The sequence below is a fragment of the Propithecus coquereli genome, unplaced genomic scaffold (assembly GCF_000956105.1).
Source record: "Propithecus coquereli isolate 6110/MARCELLA unplaced genomic scaffold, Pcoq_1.0 Scaffold3, whole genome shotgun sequence".
In the NCBI taxonomy this organism is placed as follows: Eukaryota; Metazoa; Chordata; class Mammalia; order Primates; family Indriidae; genus Propithecus; species Propithecus coquereli.
In genome coordinates this window covers 6,302,328-6,325,654 of record NW_012148618.1, presented here as the reverse complement: position 1 = coordinate 6,325,654, position 23,327 = coordinate 6,302,328, and the positions used below count along the sequence as shown (strand labels likewise).

At 37.1% G+C, this 23,327-nt stretch overlaps 2 protein-coding genes across 2 annotated transcripts in view; both read left to right on the top strand.

Moving 5' to 3' along the window:
- Positions 1–1,265: 1,265 nt before the first annotated feature.
- Positions 1,266–7,670, top strand: ZNF770 (zinc finger protein 770). The gene is made up of 2 exons (XM_012649218.1): positions 1,266–1,328; positions 5,319–7,670. The coding sequence occupies exon 2, from the start codon at positions 5,375–5,377 to the stop codon at positions 7,478–7,480; it is 2,106 nt and encodes a 701-aa protein (XP_012504672.1). The 5' UTR covers positions 1,266–1,328; positions 5,319–5,374; the 3' UTR covers positions 7,481–7,670.
- An 8,359-nt stretch (positions 7,671–16,029) lies between these two features.
- AQR (aquarius intron-binding spliceosomal factor) overlaps positions 16,030–23,327 on the top strand; it is a 100,278-nt gene continuing 92,980 nt past the window's right edge. Inside the window, exons 1-2 of the mRNA XM_012649118.1 lie at positions 16,030–16,273; positions 20,819–20,875. Of these exons, the coding sequence (XP_012504572.1) occupies positions 16,199–16,273; positions 20,819–20,875 (132 nt within the window). The 5' untranslated portion in view covers positions 16,030–16,198. The remainder of the gene's footprint in view (positions 16,274–20,818; positions 20,876–23,327) is intronic.

Sequence of the window (23,327 nt, the reverse complement as noted above, 5' to 3'; positions counted from 1 at the left end):
TCATATTAACACATTCAAAATAGAAACTTACTTTTCATTAGCCCAACTGCTTCTTTTTTGGTACAGGAAAATATATCAATATCAGAAAGTGGTAATTTTTGTTGTCAATGGTCCTTGGAAAGCAATGAAAAAAGTTGCTTAGAGTCGAAAAAGTATTTTGATACTTGCTCTCATTTCATCTCTCAAGGTGAGACAATTACAATCAGAACCTGTAAAAATCCACAATAAATTCTTCTCTAATGTCTTTTATACTTAAAATCCTTAGTAGATACCTTAGCCATATTAGATAACTTATTCACTAATAATGTGCCACCTTAGTCTGTAACTGTTCTACATTTGGCCCTAAACTGTGTCTACATAAAATGTTGAAATCTCTATAATTTGGGAACTAGTAATGAACTAAAAGTGCAGGTTTGGTTATTGGACTGCTTTCAAATCCCACCTTTATCATTTATCAGCTGTGTGACATTAAGTTCCTTAACGTCTCTCAGTCTTGTTTGCTTCATTTTAAAATAGGATCCTATCGCTTCATAAAGCAATTGTATTTAACATACAAATATTAATTAATAAATAATAAGAGCTCTTTGAGGGTGTACTTCATTAGGAATTATGTTGAACACTCCACGTGCATTTTATCTAATTGTCAGAGCAGTCTGAAGAAACTTAAGACGCTAAGCACAGAGCTTTGTACATTGTAGACAACCAGCATATATGGAGTGAATGAGGCAGAGAGAGGCTATCATGGTCCGCAGCTGGGCCATTTGTAGAGGACGGAGTGGAGCCCAGTTATGTTTCACCACAAAGCCCATGACGCTGACCTCTACACTATATTTCCTTGGGCAATGTACAAAACGCTGAATACAGTCCTGACACAAAGAGCCCCTAATACAAGGCGTTTTGTTTATCACCGGCCCTGTGCGTTAAACAGGACTGCCCGGTGCGCTTTGAACGCGAACTCGCCAGTTTCCAGTCGGAGGCCACTGGTCCGGGATACGGTGTTTCCCTAAGCGAGGCTTAGGGGTGAAATGGAAAACGCACGCTTTTTCATGCCTCTATTCTCTATCCCCGGAAATTACCCGAAGAGTGGCGTTGAGGCGGGGTGTGCGCCTCTAGAGTCCTGTCCCCCGGGACCGGCGGGCCACGCCGAGCAGACAACAGCCCTGAAATCCGGGGGTCTGTTTCCAGTCGGACCGCGTTCCTGGGCGTTCCGGAACGCCGCGCCTGCGCGCTCAGCCCGTCGCCGCGCCGGCCCCTGCGGACGTGCGCTGGTTGCCTTCGCGGCGCCTGGGCCCTGAGATGTGCGGTTCCCGGGCCCTTTCCAGCTCCAGGTGCGTGAGAAAGACTTCAGAAACCTGGGTGTGAGGTGGAACGACCCCCGGGGAGAGTCGGGCATGCTCTGATACTGCTGAGGTGCCTGGGGACCCAAAACGGGGGCTCCACGGTCTCAGCTCCTGAGCTCCATTTCCTTTCACACTTCCCCGCCTTTTGAGTGCGTCTAACCGGGAGCAGGAATCCGTGAGGAACGCGCGGAAGGGATGCTTTTTCCTTACTGTGGCTCGTATCACATGAGGCATTTTTTTTTCCTGGCTGCGGCCAAAGCAGTTTTCACCCTTGCCCTTCTTTTCCTGGCGTGGGATTTTGCAGTTTTTGGACACTGCTCGACCACTAAATGCTTATTAGTTGTGGGCGATTAGGGTGAGGACTAGATATCCGTATCCTTTGTCCAGTGTAGTCCCACTGGGGGGGAGAGATGAGTGTTACAGGCCAAGAAAGTGGTGGGGGGGGGAGGGGCATAAGAAGTTCAGAAGGGAGAAAGGCTGTGACAAATGCCGACAGGGATTATTCGCCAACGGAAATTTGTTTCTCTCAGGTCTTTCATTTCTTGTACATTTACTTTCGTGATATCCTCACTTCATTTTAGTGGTATTAGGTTAAGACAAGAAAATCAACGCCTTTCAGCCTTGAGGCAACATCAGGTTTTATTGAGGTCAGTTTTTACAGTCTTCCAGCGGAATGTGTCTTGCTCTTGTCAGAATAACTTCCGGGTTGAACCGTTGAGCAGATCTACTATTTTTTAAAATTTCAGTTTAACATTAAAAAAATTACACAGTCACGAGGGATTGGTTTTTTAAATGTTACCGACAAAAAACAAAAACAAAAAAACAGTGAAGAGAACAGTCAGTTAAAATGGGCTTTGGAACTCTGTGAGCACTCTTGTATAGTAAGTACGTGGGGGCTGCACTTGGAGCGGTGAGGATCCCTAACCTGACACTTACAAATAGGAGATGAGATCACCCACTTGAACCAATGGTTCTAACAACGTAAGGCTCCCAGTAAGTGCTTTCCCACATGGTAGAAGGTAAGTGCCAATAGTATCCAGTCTTAGTGCTAGTGATGGTTGATTCACCATAGTTCTGTTTTGGCACAAGAGATGTAGGTAGCCAATCCCTGTTACAATCAGAGATGGTTGTCTAGTGTGTGACCTTTTAAGGCATGTTACACATAAGCATTTTTTAAAGGGAAGGAGAAGCATACTAAAAGAATTGAAGAGTCTGGGTCAAGATGTAAATCCTATGTGTGATCATTCAGTCCTGACCTTAGACAATTACTAGACTTTGCTTGGCTGGCCTCATGGGGACCTACACTAGACTTGGTGCGTGGGCAGGGCACTGCAGTTTTCTGGAGGGAGTTTCAGTCAGGGACTCACCATTACCTTCCTGCTAGCCATGCTCATACTATGACTTCTTACCTGGTCCAGGTACCTCCATTTGGAGGCCCTCCTGTCAGACCATGGCTGAGGTACTTTTTCTCTATTTTTGACTCAGGTCCTTTCCACTCATAGGCCTCCCCACTTCCTCTCCTGTCCCAAGGGTCCGTGTGGCAGGAACGTTTTGTTAGGGGCCTCTCTGCAGTGAGAGGATTTCCTCAAGTGCACTGCATCCATGTATCCCCTCACCTAGTGTCCTTCTGTTTAGTGGACCACTGGGGAACCAGTGCCTCTTTTTGCCTCTTGGTTGCACTGTTGTAGTAAGTGAATAAAGGCTTATTACTTTCAGTTTGGCTCATTGTCCTGATTGACTACCTTGATACCTAATTGTTCTGTGGGAATTAAATAAATTGCCAAGTTCTTGGCAGTTCACTGCATTCATGACTTGATTTTAATCCTCATGACTTTTGCTCTGTTGTCAGCATGTTTAGGGATTTTGGAGGTTGTTCACCTGTAATTTCTCTCTCAATGTGGTGAAAATGTATACCCATAGCACCAACAGCTGATTGTTGCTATGATGGAAATCTGGATTATATGTTATATTTTATAAATTAATATAGTGGTTTGCAGTCACATTATTTTGTTTTGCTTTGATTTGTGTGGCGTTTTCCATTTGGCCTCTAATTAGATGATTTTTTTTGATAAATATTTTAGAATAATAGAGGCAAGTGAAGAAAACTGGACACTGTTGCTTTCTTTACTAATCTTATCTCATCCTATGGGCCTAGATCTTTATAACCTTAATAGATTACTTGGCCAATTTTAATAAAGGGATTGATTTGTTGTAGGTTCCTCTGTCTAGTCTTATTTGGAGAGGTGTGTTAGGAACAGCTTTCACAAATGCTTTTGCCTCTTCCTACAGAAGTTTCACAAAACAATATTTATCTTGGCTATATGGCATGTAATCTGATACTTTCTATGTTATTAAACAAAATTCTGAGCATGATCCACTAAGTTAACTTCACAGTCCATTAATGAGTAGTGACCTGCAGTTTGAGAAACACTGTAATAAAGCAACTAGTAGAAGATATTTGCTCAATAATTTTTTTTCTCTTTCTGATTCAGATTGCTGAAGAGAACCACAGTGGGCGTGTTTGTGATTTTGTGTTTAAGGTGTCTTCATCATAACACAAATATGTTGAATGTTTGCCAGATCACCTAACCAAAGAACTCTGAGTTTCTGATAGACTTATCTGATAGGCTTATCAACTCTGATCTCAACCACAAGACATAGAGGAATGCGAGGGCCAGTGTAGCTTTTTTTTTTTTTTAATCTTTGACCCCCTCCTCCCTTATTTAAGGGCAGTGCAGTAGTAGAAGACTAATGAGAAGAAAATTAGCTTCTCAGATGAAAGAGAAGATAGGGTGTAAGATGGTTGTGAAAGTACCTGTTAAACTTTTTGTATGTGTCTTACACAGGTATTTAGGGAAGGCATTTTTATCTTTATATTAATTCTAAGACTAAAATGACCCTTTTATTATGTTGTCTGACAAGTAAACCACACTCAACTTTCAATTACTTAGTAATAGATACTACTATAAGTAGTATAAGTGACCAATAAGTAACCAATTTGTAACCAATAAGTAACCAATTTGTCAATCATATTGCCTCTGTACTTGTCTTTTAGGAATTACATAACAAAGTGGAGCAATAGAAAGAACTATAGTCAGTATGTTTATGTCTTAGAAACCCTAAAATTATTATTAAGGAGATAGGGATAATTTTAAAATTTGATTAGTGTTGAGCTAAATAATAACCTTACATTTATATATTGCTTCATAGTTTTCCAACAGATTCGCATGCATTATCTGCATGCATTCTTACAACTTGGTGTGGTAGGCAGTCCAGGAGACATTTTTCCCATTTTACAGGTGAGGAATCTATTTTCTTCTTACCACCAATTATACAGTGGCAAATCCAGGACTAGAACCTAGGTCTTCTGAGAATTTTCTCCTAGTCCACATTGTCCTTCTTGATCTAAAGAAGGAATTAGAGTAAGTAGTGTTAATTTTGTGGCTAAGAACTCCAACAGTGCTAAAGAAGGAATTAGAGTAAGTAGTGTTAATTTTGTGGGTAAGAACTCCAACAGTGATAAGTGAAATGTTCTATTCTCAGAAAATGTCTACAATGTGCTATGATTGAATGCAACTGTACCTTATTTTTAGTATTTTAATTCTTATACACTTTACCTTTCTAGCCTCCATTTAAAAAAAAATGACAAAGCAATGAAATATTAACAAATCTTAATAGTGAGATAGGAAAATTGGAAGTGAAAGGTCTATTTAATGTTAAAATCAACTCAGTCTTATGTAGCATCTCAGAAAAATAGCTTAAAAATTATGTAGATTTCTAGATATTTCTTTTTCTCATATCTGTATATGTGTGAAGTTTTATGATTCTAAAGTATTCATCTAAAATGATTAACTTGTAAAGATAGGAAAAGTCCAGATTCTCCTTTACCCTTAAGATCTTCAGCTAAAGAACATCTTAAATTATTTTCATATGAATAAAGAATTTTAAAATTAATTCATTTTTATTTTTAATATTTAGACATCTGTGGAATTTAAGAACACTATGGAGCTCATCAGAGTGTATCACTGAAGAATATGATGGCTGAAAACAATTTTGAAGTGCAAAAGATTCAACAGCGTGTAGTAGCCAACAAACAACCTAGAAACAGGCCATATATTTGCAATATTTGCTTCAAGCACTTTGAAACACCATCAAAATTAGCTAGGCATTATCTCATTCATACTGGTCAAAAGCCATTTGAGTGTGACGTGTGTCATAAAACCTTTAGACAACTAGTTCATCTGGAGAGACATCAACTAACTCACAACATGCCTTTTAAATGTAGTATTTGTCAGCGCCACTTTAAAAATTTAAAGACATTTGTGAAGCACCAACAACTTCACAATGAAACCTATCAGAATGATGTTAAACAGGTCCGAAGATTGTTGGAGGCCAAGCAAGAAAAGCCAGCGTATGGAGTGTATAATACTTTCACCACAGAGGAGAGATGGGCATTACACCCCTGCTCTAAGTCTGATCCCACATATAGTACCACGAAGAGAAGAAAGAATGTTCATGCATGTACAATCTGTGGCAAGATGTTTCCATCACAATCAAAACTTGATAGGCATGTTCTCACTCATACTGGTCAGAGGCCTTTTAAATGTGTCCTGTGTAGTAAATCTTTCCGACAGTCAACTCATTTAAAAATCCACCAACTCACACATTCAGAAGAAAGACCTTTTCAATGTTGTTTTTGTCAAAAAGGATTTAAGATTCAAAGCAAACTTCTGAAGCATAAACAAATCCATACGAGGAGTAAGACTTTTCAGACTCTTTCATTAAAAGTGAAGAGTCCAGAGTCATGCCCCCTGCCTAATAAATTAAATGCAAATCAAGATGGTTTTGAAAATGGTGATATGGATGAATCTGAAGAGAATAATCCACTTGATGTCCACTCTATTTATATTGTACCTTTTCAGTGTCCAGAGTGTGAAGAGTGTTTTGAATCAGAGCAGATTCTCAATGAGCACAAGTGTTTTCCTGCCAGAGGTGGCAAAATTCCAAACAGGCTCAAAAGAAGCTACAACTATAAAACCATTGTTAAAAAAATCCTGGCGAAGCTTAAACGTGCTGGGGGTAAAAAATTAGATAACTTTCAATCTGAGAAAAAAGTATTTAAAAGCAGTTTTTTGAAAAATCGTGATCATCTTTCTGGTGAGCAGAACTCCGAACAAACCCAGAGGACATTTATGGGTTCTCTTGGCAAAAATGGAACATACAAGACAGTTGGCAATAAAAAGAAGAAAACACTGACTTTACCATTTTCTTGGCAAAAGCAATTCCAGAGCCAAAATATGGGAAAAAATTTAAAAGGTATCCTTACAACAGAAAACCTAATAACCATGGATAATTCAGTGAATAATAAAGACTTGGCAATCTATGGTTCACCAGGTGAGGAATTCTTTAGTAACTGTGAGGTACTTCAGTGTGGGTTATCAGTTCCAAGTGAAAACATACATACTGGACATAAGATGTGTCCTTGTGACAAATGTGAGAAAGTATTTCCTTCTGTCTCCAAACTACAAAGACACTATTTAATTCATACTGGACAAAGGCCTTTTGGCTGTAATGTTTGTGGGAAATCTTTTAGACAGGCAGCTCACTTAAAAAGACATACACAAACTCATATTGAAAAGAATCCTTATAGATCTCTTTACCCAGCAGAATTTGGAAATTTGAACAAACTTTTCATTCATTCAGGTGACAATGTTAACTGTAATGCTTCCCAACAATGTCAGGCCCTTGGTTTTCAAAAACATGAGGTCTCAGAGTCAGATCAAATATCAGAAATAGACAGTAAGGCAGAATCAAAGGATTTAGTTCTTGGTACCCACTGTAGGCAGCCCCATCTTTCTAATACACTTTTGGAATCAGAGCAGGGCCATCATTATTACAGTTATGCAGGCCATCAGGAGAGAAATGAGCATGGCCTGCTTTACTATTGCAGTGTTTGTTCTAAAAGTTTCCGATCTCCATCTAAACTGGAAAGACACTACCTAATTCATGCAGGGCAGAAACCATTTGAATGTTCAGTTTGTGGCAAAACATTCAGGCAGGCTCCCCACTGGAAGAGACATCAACTTACTCACTTTAAAGAACGACCACAAAAGAAAGTGGTTTTAGATTCAGTTGAGTAACTGAAACAACCGCTAATAATGTGTGGTCTCTGATCTTAAAGCCTGTATTATTTAAAATAATTTTTATCAAAAGGCCTGCATTAGATTGATTTCATAGGCAGTTGCTTGTCCTGCGTAGTAAGGAGGTAAAATACATAGAAGATTAATATGTTTTAGGAACAGCCAAATTAATTTTTAGAAGGAAGAGCATGATTTGATGCCATGAAGTAAGCGTTTATTTTATTTTAATATTATAAACATATGCTTTGGCTGTATTGAAAGTTATAAATCTATGATGCTGTACAAGTAATTCAGCCTTATTCACTTTTTAAAGGAATTATTTCCTTTAAGGAGACATGCCATCTCCTTTTGCCTTTTACCATTTTGAGGTATACTCAAAAGACTGAGAGGCAAAAATTGGCTTTTAGTTCCAGCAAATAGCCTCTATATTTCATTTATTTGACCTTTCACGTGAAAGCATAATTTTGTCTACATACAGCTCAAATTGCATTGCAAAATGTTTTTTCTCATAAATTTAAAAAACCGTAGAGGCAACAAAAGTGAAAATGGATGAGAAAATTATAGCATTATTTTCATTGGTCTTTTCAAAGCTATTTATTCTTAAGACTACTGGTCATATCACCTCCTTTTCCTCAGGCAGTGAAGATTCTTTTTTTGCCCAGGCTGCAGTCGTCCTTCCCAAAAGAATTTAAAAGGAGAGAGGCTAGAATGCACCCATATATACATTTACCATATTTGCTTACCAGGAATATTTTCCAAGTGCCATAGTCTTTTTGATAATATATATGCAGTTTTGTCTTTTCAGAAGAATAAATGGAATTCATCTATTTGCTTGTTAATGATTGACAACAGTAGTCCTAGACTTAATACTCTCACCTAGAGATCTGTATCTCCATAAGAACTACATTTTAGTAAAACTTTCTTTTTATGCCTCTTTGAGTGGTCCTGTGATGTAACTAAGCCTGTTCTACTAAGTTTTATCAAATGGCAGTGACTAGGTCTCGTTTTAGTTTTTATTCCTCTATGTTTTTGCAAGACTCTAATGCTAAAGAATGTTATTTTGATCCTTATTAAATTTTTATTTAATTAGTAAGGTAGTCATTCCTATACAGGAATAAGATGCTTACACAGTTAAGGGTATCACTGTTCTAAACAGAACTGTCACAGTTTGGGAAATATTTTATTCTAAACTATGAAAGACATAATTACAAATTGTCCTTCATATTTGCCATTGTTTATAAAATCTTGATATTTTCTAGTAATAAAATAAATTAGCTATTTTGTTTCTAAGGTGAAAAGAACAAGTGGGTATTTATTGTTGCACACTTAAATATAGTGAAAAGCCCTCTATTGAGAATGTGGATAAAGAAGTTTTGCATCATATTCTAAGAACTGTCTTTAGGGAGGAGGATGAGAGGTGGATTTCATCTACTTCTTTTACCACAAGTGAATTTTAAGTAACTTGCGTTTAATTTACAGAGATGAAACATGGCAGTATGAGTAAAATACCCAGTGATGTACAATTGTGCCTGTTTTTTAAGTAGAGGGAGACATCCAACTAAAGCAGAGGAGAATCACATGCTTTAAAGAATAATTTCTCTTAGGTTTCCTTGAGATAAGTTCCTCCAGTATAAGCAAGATAATAATGGTTTACAGAATTTGCTTTACACAAAACTTTCCAAGAATACATCTGTTACATAAAAACAAGGAATAACTATTAATAGTTCATATTTTCTAAGAATAAATGTTCAAGAGTTCTGGAGTCTGAAATTATGGATTTTGGCATTTTCCTAACCAATTTATGTAATTTTATTTTATTGGAAGGAAATGTCTTAAATACTCCTTTCCCAACCTAAACAGGGAGAATCTTAACAGAGTGTTGTGCTTGTATGATTATGAGACTTTATTTGCTTAAGTGGTAATACTATATTTTTTTTTTTTTGGCCCATGCCTTTTTAAGCTGTTTCATATTGAAAGTTGGGATATTGTAAAAATTTTGTCAAAGATGTACTGTAGTGCTATTTGAAGTACCTGTAACAAAACACAGTCGGCCCTCTGTATCCACAGGTTCTGTATCCTCAGATTTACCTACTACAAATTGAAAATGGGGGCGGGGGAAAGAATACAATAATAATACAAATAAAAAATATAGTATAACAGCTGTTTACATAGCATTAATGTTGTATTAGGTATTATAAGTAACCTAGAGATAATTTAAAGTATACAGGAGGAATTGTGTTGGTTATATGCAAATATTATACCATTTTGTGTAAGGGAGTTGAGCATCCTTGGATTTTGGTGTCTGCAGAGGTCCTGGAACCAATCCCTTGTGAATACTGAGGGACAACTGTACTTGTTTACCTTTATTGTCATTGCAAGCTTCTTATGGAAATTTTATAGGAATGAAAATAATGTATACATCTATGTTAAGAAGATTAAACATTAGATGTTAAATGATGGTTTGCTGCATGCTAGAACTGTTAGTATTGTTGAAGCAATTACTTTAGTTTTCTGAAAAAATAAACTTTATAAATATCTTTAAAGAAAACTAGAAGAATTTTTTGTTTGAGTGATTCCAGACTGTAGTATGATTATGTACTGAAGTAGTTTGATTGGCTGGCTGAGTTAGTAGAATTATTGTTTTTTGTTTTGTACTGCAATAAGGCCTATAATTTTAAGAAAAAAAAAATGGATGTGTGTTTAAGGGAAGTAGATGGTGGTTAAAACTATTGAAAAACTCAAATTTCAAAATATTTTTAAAATAAAGTTTCAAGTTACATAGTTTGGACTTTTTTTTTTAAAGGAAGTGTCACATAGTATTGGAACAAGATACTGATTGATTGCCAGATACTTTCGTGGGCCCATTTCAATCCACCTTTTACAATGAATTTACATGCATATTTAATCATTTGCTTCCTTGTTCATTTACGTTTCTTTGATAGCTCCTTATCACCTACAAAAGAGTATGTTAACTCCACTGAATGTCATACTATCTACTTATTTATCTATCTTCTTTGGCCTTCCTCTCCAGATTTGTACTAAAGAAATACAGAATCAGTTTCTTCAATACACATTAATATTATTATTCTAGTTATTTTTGCCATCCATGATGTTTACCTTATATTAATTTAAATTAGACACAGACTCTTAAAATCCGTTCAAAGAAGAAATTTAGCTGAGTCAGATTTTATTCCTTTTTCTGTTCTCCCATGATAATGGGGGAAAACAAGTGCTGAAAACTGACTTGCAGAGAGCATACATTTCAATGTACATGTTATGTAAGACAACCAATTAGAATTACAGACATCTTTAGGACATAGCAGCAGTCTTTGAAGTCTGAATATTTTACAAGAATCCTTTGTTGAAAATAACATTTGCAAAGATTGTTTTATGATGCAGAACGTTATCTGCTCTTTAGAAGCTGTAGGAAAGGAAGGAACATTTAATCCCTGTCTTGTTGAGACTTCTATTGCCAGTTAGAAGGCCTTAGAATTTAAGGGCTAGGTGCTGGAATTCTATTCGCATTAAGAGAAAAAAGCAAATGTAACTGGAAAGAAAAGTGGTACAATGGTATTATTAGATGGAATATAGAACATCAAATATTTTGCATCTACACTGGCAATCTTATATTCAGTCGTCGAAGTTTGAATTTATGTACTATTTCCTCTGAAAGCCTTTCTGATTTACCCAAGCACTCCACTCCCTGTGTTCCTGCTACTTTTTGTTCATAACTCTATTGTTACTGTTGATCTTCCACTAGAAACTAGTGTTTTTCAAACTTTAGTGTATATTGGGCTTGTTAAAAGCATAGATTGCTGGGCTTCACCCTCAGAGTTTCTGATTCAGTGTCTGAGTTTGGGCCCAAGAATTTGCATTAGGAACAGATTAGCTGTTGTCATCAGACTATACTTTGAGAACCACTGAGCTGAACTACATGCTTCTGGAAAGCAGTGGAATGCATCTTTTTATGTTGTATACAGAGGGCTTAATATAGTGTCTGGCAAACATTAGGTCCTCAAATGTTTATTGAGTATATGAAGGAAGAAATGAAAGAAACAAGTATTATCCATATTACATTTTCCTTACATCTATAATTCCACTTAGATCCTTTCATTCACTCTCAGAGGAAGAGTTTGCCTTCTACTGTGTTGAGATCAAAGCCAATCCAAGATGTCTTCTCTAAACTTCCCTCCTCTTCCCTCAAAAATATCTTGTTTATTTTTACCCCTTCTCTCTTTCTCATTGTCTCAAAATAATGTTCCTCCACTTTTCTGAGGCTAACTTTTCCTTGTCCCCTTCTGGGAATTTCATTGAGACTCCCTTCTTTTTTCTGGTATCTGGTTTTTCCGTCTCCATGATTCCTTCTCCGTTGCCTAAAAATTCCAAATGTTCTCTGTTCCGTTGTGATGCTTTTGGCTGCAAGTGACAGAACGCCTGACTCAAACTGCTTTAGCAAGAAGGACATTTGTCAGCTTACATGACTTGAAGTCCAGTGACTAGATAAGCTTTAGGGTTGTTGAATCGCGTAGTTGAATTGATTCCATTTACTTATGTCTGCTCTGCCTTTCACAACAACAAGGCCATTTTCCTGTGGTTTTACGATGCTTTTTTTTTTTTTGTAACCAATACCTCATTCTTCCTTTATGGGAGGTAGAGTGCAGCAGTGAGTGAGTGAGAGATCCAGAAACTCTCAACAAGAGCAAGAAACAGCTTTGCTAAAAACCTACAGCAACCCTCACCTCTCTCATCTGCCAGAATTGCTTCACAAGCACATTCCTGAACCAAACCATTGACAAAGATCTCGAGCTAGGGCTGGAACTCAGTTTCCCTTTAAACACATAGTTGCCTGGGAGTGTAAGGGTACTGGTCAAACTTGAAGTTCTGTTTGGAAAGAGAAGAATGGATAGGCAATCAATGTAGTCCCCTGTACCTAACTTAAAAAGGGGTGGAGATAAACAACTTTAGTTTTACTTGTTACTCCGGCTACTAACATAGTTTACTCTTTTCCTTTTATGGTCAGAATTGTTGCAAATTCATCTCACATCTGCTTTCTTCTTTGCCTCTTTACTCACTAACTTCTTAGCCCTTTATTGCATGTTGTTTTCCTCACCATCCTTTGGGAGTTGCTCTCAGTGGTTATTGTAGTGGTCATTGTTGGTTGCAACCACAACGTCTCTTTCTCTCCTTCACTCCTCTCCTACACCAGCCAGGTGGTCTGGGAATAGGTAACCCAATCAATCTAAGCTAGAGTAACTGGCTTGGGGGTGAGCACTGACCTAAGATGATTGGATCAGAGTGAAACCTTGCATTTATTTTAGTGATTGAGGAAGGAGAAGTTAGTGTATAGAATTCTCTCCTTTTCTGTACCATGATGGACATTATTAGTCTGTTGAGGAAGTCAAAACAAAGAGGGGATGGGGTGGGGAGCAAAGACAAAAGAATCACAGAGAAATGGAGCTGGAAACCTGATCAAACTGCCTGAAGCCTAACATCACTAGGCTTTTTATTTATTTACACCTATAGATTTTCTTTATTTTTAAGCCAATTTGAATTAAATTTTCTTACAACAATTATATCCCAATTAATAATGGTCACCAGTAGTCTTCTAATTGTCAAACTCATGGTCTTTTTGAAATTCTTGTCCTTTTAGATTTTTTTGAAGCACTTGACACTATTGACAATCTTACCGTTTTAAACCCTTCTTTCTTGACTCGCTGGTTCCTTTGCTTTCTCCTTTACAAAACACCTTATAGAAAGCTGTAAAACAGGGAAAACCGTGAGATTTTAGAATATCCAAACTCATCAGTCAAAAACAGCTAAGAGAAGTGATAAAGTAGATAGAGATGAGAGAGGAGAGATATTATGACAATACTGCATTCTGTCATAAATCTGGTAGGTATTACCAATTAGAACCATTCACATAGTTACATCACTTGAAAGCTACATATGATCTGGAGCTTATTGGTTTAATATCCTCTTGGCCACAAAATTGTGAGACAAGTTATGAATTTAATAAATAGGTAAATTGGAAAACAAACTATATTACCACTATCTCTTTCTACTACCTTAGACTGTCTTCCCATATAATGGAATCATTTTTCCTTTTAAAACCTACTCTACCCTCTGTCTTCTCTACTGTGCTTTGTGGTTCCACTATTCTTTCAACTACTTAGGATGAATTTCTCTTTATTCTATCTCTCCAGTGTCTTCCACATTTATTTTTTCCTTTCACTTCACTGCCAGTACCTAAATTTATTTCTTTTTACTTGAGCCTTAGGTTTGCAATAGTCTCCCAGCAGGTATTCCCATCCTAATATTACCTGCTCCAACCCATTTAACACATCACTGAAGAATGATCTTCCAAAAATAGTTTTCCAATCAATGGTTTCCTATTGTCTTCCACAATAAAGACAGCCTCCTTTCCCTAGCTTTCAAGGGTTTCAACATATCAAGCCTTTTGCTCACTCTTAACATTACCTCAGCATTACCTGCCTCCATGACTTTATCTGGATATGCCGTAAATACAGCACAGTCTAGAATATAGTCTTTACAGTTTTTGCTTGTGAAAATGTTATGTGTCAAGATTTATTATAGAGGCCATCAGATGATCTTATTTACTGTTTTATAGACACTGCTTGGAAATAAAATGTCAATAGATATATATTCAAAATCTGTTGCATTTAAAATTGTGATCATGCAAATTTTCATCTTTAGATCTATAAACAAACTTTATACAATAATATGTAGAGGGAAAAAAGGACTTCACATTTAATCTCTGTGCCTACAGACACTTGTTTTTTCCTTCAAACTGTTTGTTTTTGACAGGTCAAATATGTTACAAAATTCTAAAGTTACAAAAGGGCACATAATGTAAAATAAGCCATCTCCCATTCCTGTTTCTTCCACCACCACCAACACACACACAATTCCTCCTTCCTGGAGGCAACCATGTTACCAATTTCTTGCCTGTGTTTATTCAGGGAGAGTTTACTAGAGATACATGTTTAATTTACTTATGGATTTGAGAATGGTAGGGATATACAGTCCAACTCAGTAATAAGAAAACAAAACTAGAGACCATTATCCTAAGTGAAGTGGCTCCGAAATGAAAAAACAAACACCATATGTTCTTATTAATAAGTGGGAGCTAATAGATGGATACACAAGGGCACAAAGCCCATGAGAAACCAAGGAGGGGGGAGGGTGAGTGGTTGGGTGTGGGATAAAAATTTACCTATTGGATACAATGAACACTATTCTGGCGATGGACACACTAAAAACTCTGACTTAAGCATTATACAAGGTATCAATCTAATAAAAACACTATACCTCCTTAATATTTCAGAATAAAAAGATTATAAATTTTTTTAAAAAGTGATTAAAAAATAAGAAAACAAGCAATCCAATTTAAAAAATGGGCAAAAAATCTGAACAGAGGCTTCCCCGAAGAAGATGCATGCATAGAAAATAAGCACATGAAAAAATGCCCAACATTATTAGTCATTAGGGAAAGGCAAATTAAAGCCACAATGAGATACATCATTTATTAAAACGGCTAAAATTAAAAAGATTGACCATATTAAGTGTTGATGAGGTTGAGGAGAAACTGGAACTATCATATGCTACTTGTGTGAATGTAAAATGGTACAACTACTTTGGAAAGCTGGCAGTTTCTTAAAAAGTTAAAAATACACCTACTATATGACCCAATCATTCCACTCCTAGATACATAAAAGAAAAGAAAATAATATATGTCCACATAAAGATGTATACAAAAATGCTCGTGTCAACCTTATTTGTAATAGCCAAGAATTTGGAACGACTAAAATGTCCATCAACAGATGACTAGATTAACAAAAGTGTTATATCCTTAAGATGGAATGCATACTACTAAGCAATGAAAAAAGGAATGAACTGATATATGCAACAACATGGATGAATCTCAAAATCATTTTGCTGAGTGCAAGAGGAAGCAAAAGGTACATACAGTATTATTTCATTTATATAAAATTCCATTAAAAGCAAACTATCGTGACAGGAAGCAGATCACTGGTTGCCTGAAAATGGGTGGGTGGGAGTGGTGAAAGGGATGGATTGCAAAAGCGCACGAGGATTTTAGGGGCTTTAGATATGCTCATTGTCATGATTCTGGTGATGGTTTCACAGATGTATGACCATGTCAAAACGTATCAATTTTATACTCTAAATAGGTGCAGTTTATTGTATGTCAATTTATACCTCCATAAAGCTGTTAAAACGAAGCCCCAAATTCCCAGTCCTCTTTTTTTTCAGTATAGCTTCCTTTAGGGTTGAAAGAAAACCAAAGTTCCCAGTCCTCCCACCTCCCAGCCCTCACTAACCTAATCCCCCACCCAGCACCATCCACCGGGCCTCTCCCTGCGATCCCAATCCCTGCTGGGTGTTTCCTCTCTGCCGCCCATTAGGGGGCGCGTACGGAGGAGGTCGAAGCCCTCGGTTCTCTAGCTCAGACCCAATGACTGCATGAACTTCCGGCCCTGCTCTGTTCCGCTTTCCGGGAACGCAGGGCCTGCTCTATACAGCTTCCCCGTGGTACTGCAGTGCTGTGGATTTCCGGGCCGGCGCGTTTTTGCATCGCGGGGTTAGGCGCGGCAGCAGTCGCTTAGGAGAAGTGGACCCGGCTTATCGCTGCCCGGGGCGGTCTTTCCGTTTCCACCGGCGTGGAGGGAGAGTGCTGCCATGGCGGCCCCTGCACAGCCCAAGAAAATCGTAGCCCCTACGGTGTCCCAGATCAACGCGGAGTTCGTGACCCAGGTGAGCTCAGGCGAATTCGGTGTGTGTGAGTGGGTAAGGACATTGAGAGGCCGAGAACTGGGGGTGGGATTTTCTTTGGGACTGGGAGCACCCAGGAGGCATTCGTTCGCCAGTTCTCTCACTGACGTCTTTTTACTGAGTATCTGGTATGTGCCGGCCACTATGTTAGGTGCTGGAGATATCGTGGTGAAAGAAACTGCCCTTCGCGGAGGAATTTACGGCCCCAGGAAGACAGACACATAAAAAGAAAACTCCTGTGTGAGTTTTGCTGTATTGGACTTTGTGGTGGAGCAATGGATTCAGAGAGGAAGGAACGCCCCAATTTATCCGAGACTGGCAAGAAGGCTTTTCAGCAGAGTGGTGCAGGACTGACTCGTGAGAGGGGAGTAGGCTTTTTCCTGCTCATAGAGTAACCTAAGTTTTCGAGCGGAATGATGAGAATGTGACAAGACTCTCCAAGTATACCGTCTATGAAGAGAGTAATCCTGTTGTTTGAGAACGTTCATTTGGAACCTGTTTACTGTCTTGCATTGTGATTCACGGTTGGCTTTGGATAGGAAAACACAATTCTGTAGCTCTCAGTAACATTTCTACTCTTCATTAGTTACTTGGGAATTGGATACTAGTGTAAGTGGCTCAGTGAAGTTGTTATGCCCATCTGCTTCTTTATTCTCTGTTCCTTGTCGCATCAATTTGCCAGGGCAAAGCCTAGGGAGTCATTTTGAGTCCTCCCTTTCCCTTAACCCGTACATTCTAAATATCTTTTAAATCTGTCTGTTTTTCTACACCTCTATCACCTTAAGTCAGACTGCCATTGTTTTCTGCCTGGACCAAAGTATACTAATCTGTCACCTTGTCTTCCCTCTTGCTCCTCCAGCCATTCTTCATGTTGCTGTCAGAGTGGTTTTGTACAAGTGCAGATCTGATCCTATCACTTGCCTACTTAAAATTTTTAAAGAGCTCTAATTGCCCTTAGGATAATAACTGGAATCTTTCAAAGTATTGTGTGCCGTGTTGCACAGGCTGGTCTCAAACTCCTGGCCTCAGGTGATCCTGCCACCTCGGCCTCCCATAGTTCTAGGATTGCAGGTGTGAGCCACCGTGCCTGGCCAGTGGCCTGTGCTTATATCGCTTTCCTCCCCTTTTCTAACTCTGTGCCTTAGCCATACTGAACTGCATTTATCTGAATGTGCCATGTTGTCTTTCACCTCCTGGCCTTTCAACATTGTTCCCTCTGCTTGAAATCATTTTTTTCCCACCCTCCCTTTTTCATTCTTATCCTACTGTACTACTTTAGAGAGGCTTTTTCTGACAAATTAACCTAGATGAGAATGCTCTTTCCCCATATACTTGCATTTTTGCAATAAAAGTCATTTATTAGTTTCCTGCTGTTCTGGAGCTTACATTTTAGAGGGAAGAGCCAAACAAATGAACAGTATCGTTCCAGACATTGATAAATGCCCTGAGGAAAATGAAACATGATTTTGGGACAGTGACAGATGTGGGGTATAGGAAAGGCAGTCAAGAAAGTCCTTTCTGAAGTGACATTTGAGCTAACACCGAATGCAAACAAGAAGCCAGTTTTGGGAAAAGCAAGGAAACAATACAGGGAATAGCAAGTGCAAATGCCTTAAGATACGAATGTAAAGATGGCCAGAGTTGCTGGAACATGAGAATGGTATGAGATGAGGACAGAGCAATATGGCAGGGACCAGATCATATGTGGTTGTAGAGGCTGAAGTAAGAAGTTTGAATTTTATTCTAAATACAGTAGATTTTAATTGCGGTTTGGTGAATACTATTCTAGAAAGATTGCTCTAGCTCAAGTGTGGAAATTGGTTGGGGATAAAAGAGCAAAAGTAGTAATAGGGATACCAGTTAGTTCAGGTAAGAGATGATGGTGGCTTCTACTATTAAAGACTGAAGTAGACTGAATATATTCTGAAGCTAGAGGCAGTAGGACTTGATCATTGCTTGTGGAGAGATGGAGGAAAGAGACAAATTGAGAACAGATTGAACAATTAGATGAATGGTTTGGACATTTACTGAGATGGAGAAGACTAGGAAAGGATAAGGTTTAGTGGGGAATATCAAGATTCTAATTTGGCCACATTGTGAGATGCCCAGTAGACATTCACTTGAAACTGTTGAAAAGGTGTGTACCTAGAGCACATCGTCAAGATCATGAATATAAATTTGAGAGTTATTGATCCAAGATAATATTTAAAGCTGTAGGACTGAATGAGATGCCTTAGAGAGTATTGTTTGTAAACATATGACATTTATTGTATCCTGCATTAGATTGTGAGAGCTAAGTCTAGGGAACATGTCCGTTTTATTCCCCATGTATTCCCAGCACCTAGCATTGTACTAGGCACACATTGTGTGATGAGTAAGTATTTGTTGAGTGAATAAATGAATGAATTAATGAAAAAATGTGCCAGAGCATTAAGATGTAGTGAGAGAAATGAAGATTCTTGGCAATCTTGGGCCATGATAGCAAACATTAATGTCTAATATTTGCCAAATACTGTTTGAACTCTTGTAGGCTGCAAAGAAAGGTGATCCTTGTCTTCAAGGAGTTCACGGTTTGTGGAAGGAGACTTTAGAAACTTAAAAATCTCAGCATAGTTTAATGTGAGAAATACCAGAATAGAGATGTGAGGAAAGTGCTTTGAGAACAGTTTAAAATGATTACATTTGTCTGAGGAAAGAATTTCCAGGAAGAATTTTCTCATTGAGAAAGTGGCATTTGAGATGGACTTTGAGATGTAGAAAGGAAAGTAGAGGAACGGGTTTTCTAGGTAGTGGGGACAACTGGGGTTAGGTGTTTCTTCTTTTTTTAAAAAATTTAATTTCTGAGCATTTGGCACACTTGGCCAGAGAAGGTGCTTTTAAATTATTTCTTGAATGAGATCAAAAAGTTAAATTTAGTTTTAAGAAGATCAGAGGTCTGAACTTTATGACTTCACTTTTTTAATGCTACTATGTTTTTATTTCCTTTTTGCCTTTCAGTAAGATTTATTTTGAACAATCTATGCTGTCATAGCTGTACTAAGTGGAAAATGGAAAGTTTTTATTTTACATGAGACTAGAGAGTTTGGGAGAGGGCAGTATATACTTGGAGGTAGTGATGTCTTAAAGATCACAAGTTAGACCCCAAGAAAATGGAGAAACTCAGAGAGAGAAAAGAAGCATGATAGGTGCTTAATGTTTTCTGGATCTTTAAAGTACGGATGTACAGTAAGCAGTTTAGATCAGAAGATAGGACTTATATTTTTAGTTGTAATTCCCTGAATCTGTCAGAACAGATTAGACTCAGTTCTCTGAAGAGTGTGATGTAAGAAGATAACCGAGTTTGTGTGATGCTCACGGGGAGCAGAATGAGGAAGTGAGAACACCACAGAATAAATGGGCATGAGGAGAGAATTTTCGATTGGGCTGGAGAGTGATTGGTAATTTGGGAAAAGTGTCATTTAAGTAGGCAGGTACTGTAATGTTTTTAGAGGCTTAGAGCCAATGTCCTAACTGCTTGGGAGTCTTTTCAAGTGTGTTGACTGTATTAAGTGCTGAGCTATTATATAAAAGCAAAGAAGATATAGGTCCCATCTCTTTAAATGTTTGGATTAAGCAAGGAGGAAAGGGATAAGCAAGCAAATAATTACTATACAGAAAGAGAATACTATAATAGAGGTATTTACAAAATAAAGAGAGGGAAAAAGCAATTATCACCATCAAGTAGTGTTGATTAAAGCGTCAGAGAAGTAACATTTCAAATTTTACTTCGTTTGTCCACCTATTCATCCATCAAACATTATTTGAGTGCCTCTAATATGCCAGACACTGTGCAGAGTCGCTTTTTAATAAATATATTGAGTCTTTGTGCTTGCCAGATTTTTAAGAGATTGTAGTTTAGTTTAAAAAAAATCAGTAAGACCATGTTGTTTCTTGAATATTATACAATCCATCGAAGTATCTGGAGAGATTGTATATATGTATTTAAATTTCACAATTTCCAGGTGAAGCCTAATCTACTGAAATGTAACATACCAACTGGTTTACTGTCTGTAATAACCAGCTAATAGACTATAGTTTTTTTTATGTCTGGGTATGTACTAATCATTTAAAGATTTATTATTTTACAAATGACATTCATTAAGATTTTTAATCTAGTTTTTAAAAGTTGCTCAAAATCTTGGGCAGATCACTTATTTTTTCTAGACCAGGGTTTCCTTATCACAATGCTAAAGGTGTTTGACTACATGTTTATTAACTGGGCTGTATCGTTTCCCTAAGGGTGGTTAGAGAGGTATGTTTTGGTTTTTTTAAATTACAATGGCAGGTTGCAGGTGCAAAGCACTACTGGCACTTAGTGGATTGCAGGCTAATTGGCCTGCTTTCCTGTATAGTCACTTCAGAATTACTCTGTCCCCCAATGCCAGTAGTGCCTTGTTAAAAAATAGCTTCTCACTGAATGCTTTCAGTCTTCCAGCTCTATAATGGCATGAATATATGACTTACTGCTTACACTGTTTACTTTTGCAGTTAGCATGTAAATACTGGGCTCCCCACATCAAGAAAAAATCACCTTTTGATATAAAGGTAAGTATTTTTGGTCTGCAAGATACTTTTTAAAAATATTACACTCTTTGTATCTCTTTTTTAAGGGTTAATTCAACAAAAGCTTTCCAGAATTTTTTTAAAAGTTAAAAATACAGTTTTTTGATTATCAAACTAGTAATTACTCATGTTAGATAATTTGGATAATATAGAAATTACATGTAAGAAAATAAAAATCACTACCCAGAGATAACTTCTCTTATCATTTTGTTGTATTTCCTTTAAGCTTTTGAAACAATATGTGTGTATATAATTTATTTAACCATTTTTCTGTTTGTAGATTCTTAGCTTGTTTTTAATTTATCATTATTATAAGTGATCATGTAATATCTTTGTAAATATGTATAAATTTTTATATAAGTTTTTGACTGTTCATTTAGGATAAAATCTGTTGTGTTCCCTTTTATTTTTAGTTTGGTGAATGAGATAAAGGTCTGTAATAATGATGGAAGAAGTGGGGGTTATATAGCATAGGGGTTAGATGACTAAGGACCAGTAATAGCCAATAAAGGAATGGACTTACAGTTCAATTGAAGCAATTTAGAAAAAAATGAAAGGAAAAATTTCTGAATGTAGAGTTAATTCTCATTGGAATAGGTTCTTAAAGAGAGGTGTTTAAATGAAATAGATGTGACATATTACACATCATTCGACAAGTAATGAAGGTCAGTTTAAGTTCTGCCCTTATAAACTGAATTATGATACTTTAGATACTCTTGCTAAAAATGAACTTATTAACCCAAAATTTCATACATTGTTTGAGCTTAAATCCTTATAAATATATTTTTGTTTTGTCAGTAATCCTATTCTGTTCATTAGGAGGATATTCATAAACATGGCATTCATTAATTACTCTTAATTATCAGCAGTGTTGCTTTATCTTACTCTATGCTCTTTATTTTTGTGTTTGTATGTGTTGGAGCTGGGGGTCTCTAGGATAATTTTTCATTAATAACAAAAATATTCTGATGGCACTATTACATTGAGTTGAATATAATTAGGTTAAGGTTTTTCAGAGATTAAACTCATATCCAGATCATTTTAGTTTTTACTAGACAATTGTAGATGAAATTATGTATGCCTCTTCAGAAGAACTTTATTAAAGATATCTTTATTTAAAGATAATGATGTCCTTCATTTTATTATTTAATTTAAATTTTATTAAAAGAAAAGCAATAACAGAATTTCTTCTAGATTGAACAAGGCTTGCTTTCCTCATCATCTCCCTCCCTCTTCCACTACAAGCATTTATTGCTCAAATGTACGTAGAGCAATTAAAAGGTATTATAGTTACCATACAGTAATATTATATTATACCATATTAAAGAACTACATAATCGTACAGGATTTTTTTTTTTACTACTTTTAACACTAGCACTACTATTAACTTCTATTGCTACCGGTAACTATTATTGAAAGCTCACTATGTGCCACGATTTGTACTAATTCTTTATATGCCCTGTCTTAGTTTATTTACAGCAATCCTGTATAGTAGTTTGTATTATTAGATCCATCTTGTGGGTAAGGAAACTGAGCCTTAGATAGGTCAGGCACCCTTGCCCAAGGGTTCCAGCTATCAGTGAAGGTGGATGTTTTGAACCAGGTTTCTACTCCAGAGCCTAACTTCTTAAGTATTTCACCATTCTGTCCAGTCTAATTCAAATGAATGGAAATTGTGAGGCTTTATCATGGGCATTTGGGTAATGGGATGTAACAATTAGCATTCGTTTCTATTACATCTTCACACTTTTACTTTCTGTCTTGCTTTTGAAAGCACATTGTTAGGACTCTTAAATGAGTCTGATAACAATTAAAACTTTAAAATTGAGTTTTTAAAAATATCCTGACCTTGTAAATTTTTATTTTCTCTAGAAATGTTATTAATATAAATCATCTTAATGAATCCTTCTGGAGTAGATATATTTTATTATTTATCTTTTTGTACTTTGCTTTCTGTTATTTCACATTTTGAGAAATGTAATGTCATTATTTAAAAAATTTATTAAGTGTTATTTCAGCAGCAGTAGAGTTCTTCTTTTTTTTTTTTTTTTTAAGAGACAGGGTCTTGCTTTTTTGCCCAAGCTGGAGTGCAGTGGTGCAATCATAGTTCACTGCAACCTTGAACTCCTGGGCTCAAATGATCCTTCTGCCTCAGCCCTGTGAGTGGCCAGGAAGGACTTCAGGCGCACACCATGCCTGCCTAATTTTTTTTGTTTTTCGTTGAGACGAAGTCTCAGTACATTGCCAGGCTGATCTCAAACTCCTGGCCTGAAGAGATCCTCCCGCTTTGGCCTCCTGAAGTGCTGGGCGACTATAGGTGTAAGCCAGCCACCACACCAGGCCAATAGCAATAATATTTGATAGCTTTCCTAAACCAATGTATTTTGTATAATCTCACCAATTGAAAACTATCAATTTAGGATCTTTAAAAAAG

Bases quoted from the DNA above. Each gene is read 5' to 3' on its own strand.
- ZNF770 (XM_012649218.1), top strand. From the start codon at position 5,375: ATGATGGCTGAAAACAATTTTGAAGTGCAAAAGATTCAACAGCGTGTA.